The sequence below is a fragment of the Amaranthus tricolor genome, chromosome 7 (assembly GCF_026212465.1).
Source record: "Amaranthus tricolor cultivar Red isolate AtriRed21 chromosome 7, ASM2621246v1, whole genome shotgun sequence".
In the NCBI taxonomy this organism is placed as follows: Eukaryota; Viridiplantae; Streptophyta; class Magnoliopsida; order Caryophyllales; family Amaranthaceae; genus Amaranthus; species Amaranthus tricolor.
Window position 1 is genome coordinate 30,881,571 of NC_080053.1, and position 3,544 is coordinate 30,885,114.

The window sequence follows — 3,544 nt, forward strand, 5'->3', positions numbered from 1 at the left end:
AGTGTTTTGAAAGATTCAAAGACACATTGTAAATAATAGTCATGTTAGACACATTAATTTATGGTATATTGCTTTTTGAGTCAACTGAAATGAAAATTAAGTTAAAAAATAAGATATAAGTGATTAAAATAAAGAGTTAATAAACTTATAAATGAAATTAAAAAAAAAAAAAGTAAACAATTATTGAAAATAAAAAATATAAAAAGATATTAAAATAGACTAAAATGAAAAATTAGATAGAGATCAATCACTATCACAGTCAAATAAGTAGCCAACCCTAATTGATTAACTTTTCAACTGTCTCGTCTAAAAGGGGGTCATTCACTTTTTGATCCATGCATGGTATAACCAATACGATCAAACTATATCAAAGTAGGTCATCACAAGTGTGCCAAAGGATAATCAAAAAACATTGTTTTAATTACAATATGTCAATTGGCATTTTTTCACTATAGTTTATATATTTTTTTTCTTTAATTATATGATAGGCCAAAAAAAGTGAAGAGCTATATGAAATTAAATTCAAAATCTATACATGAGCTAATGATACTTAATTTCGACTGAGACAATGCAAGTTTCGATTTTCATCATATATCTATATATTATTACTACACTTGTCCATAATATGATTCAAGTCGATTTTAGAAATTGGATAGTTCAGCTAGTAGTTACTAATAATTTACTATCATATATTTAGTATTATTTCATAAGTATAATATTACTCATATGGAATTTTTTTGATGAATCATATAGAAATAATGGCGAATTTATAAAGATGTCTTGATTCTTATTAACAAGTAAAGCATAATTTGAAGACAATTAATAAATAAAAAACTATGTATATATATATAGTGTAGGAGTTAAATTTAAAAAATCAAGCATTTTACATTAATTATTATTTGATTTAGTTATTATAAATATTCAACTTGTCATTTTAGACAATATATTTAATATTTATATATCGCCCTTAAAATAACTTATATTTGATATTTATGTTCATTTAAATTAAATGTACAAATTAAAATTTAGTGTCACTTAGTTGGCAAAAACTCAACATTTATCTAAGGAATTTCCACTCCACCACACAAATTAGAGAAAGTCACTAATTCATATATACTATACGATAAACCATATTTCTATAAATACTTCATTATAAACCAGAATCTAAAAATTAAATCTTTTACCCAATTGAGAACAATAATAATAAGTTTATAGAAGTATCTTTAGAATTTCTCAAAAATTATATACAAGTTGCAAAATTTCCAATATACATAAATACTTCTTGAATACACTTAATATCCTCTTTGATTTGCCACTCTTTTAACTAAAAACCTTTTTTATATATATATATATATATATATATATATATATATATATATATATATATATATATATATATATATATATATATATATATATATATATATATATATATATATATATATATATATATATATATATATATATATATACACACACACACACACACACACCTTAATAATAGAAAAGAGGATTAAACCTCATTATCATTGTCATCAATGAGATACACAAAAATACGATGATTAAAGTTCGGGAATGCTTTGCAATCTTGGTCTCCATGATCTATGATGGGATTCACAATGAACACTAACTTTGACCAACTGTCCTAAGACATGTTCTGGAGAAAATCCTTGTTGTCGCATTTTCATTTTGCCTAACAATTCTTGTAATTCCTTCTTTGTTATCTTTACCTTAACTTCTTTTATTTTCGAAAACCCTCCATTTCTGGAGCTTATTAGCTCTTCTTCTTCCACTTTCATGGCTGATTTATCGACGCCCGATGTCGTAAAAGACTTCGGACGATCTTCCCCACCCCATTGAACTTGGGATTCATGTTTTAAGCAATTTCCCATTTTATTTTAGATATTGTTGTTATGAAATATGAATGTATTTGTTTAAAGATGAGGGATGAATTAAGTATATATATATACACATGGATTTGTAAAGAAGAGTCAAAGTAAATAAAATACTCCCTTTGTCCCTCTACTTTTTCACCTCGACGGTTTTTAGGGCATCCGAGATAGCCAAACGCCTAGGACGCTCGGAAATAAGGGTCTCAAATATTAAATGGTTTTATTTAATACTTTTTAAGTTGTTTGTTTGTAAATTTTTTTATATTTGAAGTACTATAATATTACAATGTATTTTGTTTTGAATTATTTTTCTTAAAGTAGACAAAATTTTATATTTTAATATAATAAAGGGCCTTATTTTTAAAAAGCATCGTAAAAAAAATAGGCTTCTAAAATCTTTGCTCCGCCCCTGCATCAAGTGCAAAATAGAAGAAATTTAGCAAAAAGGAAAATTAGGTTTAAATATTTAAGAACGAGAAAAAAAAACAAGCAGATGATATAAATGAGTAGTTAAGATGAAGGGATAGTATAAATTTGTGGATAAGATTAAAAAAAATAAAAATAAAACAAAATGTTAAAAGCATAAAATTAGTAAAATAAATTAAAATAAGAGAAATAAAAAAAAAAAAGTATAAAGCTACGTAGGATTGGGATGATAATTGATCAGGATTGAGGACTTGGAAGTCTTACTTGGCTGCAGCCTACAGGGAGTATTATTTAGACTTTAGTCTTTTTTCAATTTAAGAAGTTGACTAGCTTTTTACTCTAACTACTCTATCACCATAGTTTGCAAATGTGAAAATTGTCTTTTGTCTCGATTTAAATGTTAATTATTTTTTAGGTAAGGTTTTATGTTTTATTCTCCTTGCTTTTTCTTTATTTTTTTTTAGTTTATTTTTACATTGTATTGTAAAAATATTTATATGTAAAATGCAGTAATTATAAGTTAGTTTAGTGATTGAATATATGTGTTTCATTCCACTCCCGTGAAAGAAGTTCAATTTTATTTTCATCATCAACCGGTAAAGATATACCGTGTATATTATTTGATTGTTTGGGTGGATTTCGAGTATAGTATCTCAGATTAGGTCAATTTTGGTTATAAAGTGTAAGTAAATATCTTGACTATTTTATTTGATTTTTATATGCAGGTGGGTTATTTCGCATGGATCGGAGTTGAGTTATATTCAATTTCAGTTGATTGGACAAATAAAAATTTTAAATTTTAATTGGACAGGTGGTACTTACTCTTCAGGATAGATGTACAGATCATTCTCTCTTCTCTTTTATTATAATTTTTTTTTTTGGAGAATGAAAATTTCATTAAACCAAAACAAAACCATACAAAAACCAAACAAGGAACAACCCTAACCCCCAATGTTGCATCAGTATGAGAAGGAATCCACATTTTAGACAGGGTTGAACCAACTCAATTTATTATTATCAAATGCTTTATTTTTTCCTCTTGCTAATTAATTAGGTATCATATTTTGAAAAATACAGTCGTATCTATTATTATTATGCAGGAGGATTACTTTTCCATTGTTATATAGCATGATTTGCAAATTAATTATATAATACTCCTTATTTTTGTATTATAATTGTAATATTCTTTGAAATTGTATAACATCGTTTTCTTACTTAATAGTATT

The 3,544-nt window shown here is 25.5% G+C and overlaps 1 protein-coding gene across 1 annotated transcript; it reads right to left on the bottom strand.

The window, feature by feature from the left end:
• Nucleotides 1–1,477: 1,477 nt before the first annotated feature.
• LOC130818336 (uncharacterized) lies at nt 1,478–1,950 on the bottom strand. The gene has a single exon (XM_057684470.1). The coding sequence runs from the start codon at nt 1,890–1,892 to the stop codon at nt 1,563–1,565; it is 330 nt and encodes a 109-aa protein (XP_057540453.1). The 5' UTR covers nt 1,893–1,950; the 3' UTR covers nt 1,478–1,562.
• Nucleotides 1,951–3,544: the final 1,594 nt, after the last annotated feature.

What these genes read in the sequence shown, in the direction of transcription:
- LOC130818336 (XM_057684470.1), bottom strand. Translation starts at nt 1,892, where the DNA reads ATGGGAAATTGCTTAAAACATGAATCCCAAGTTCAATGGGGTGGGGAA.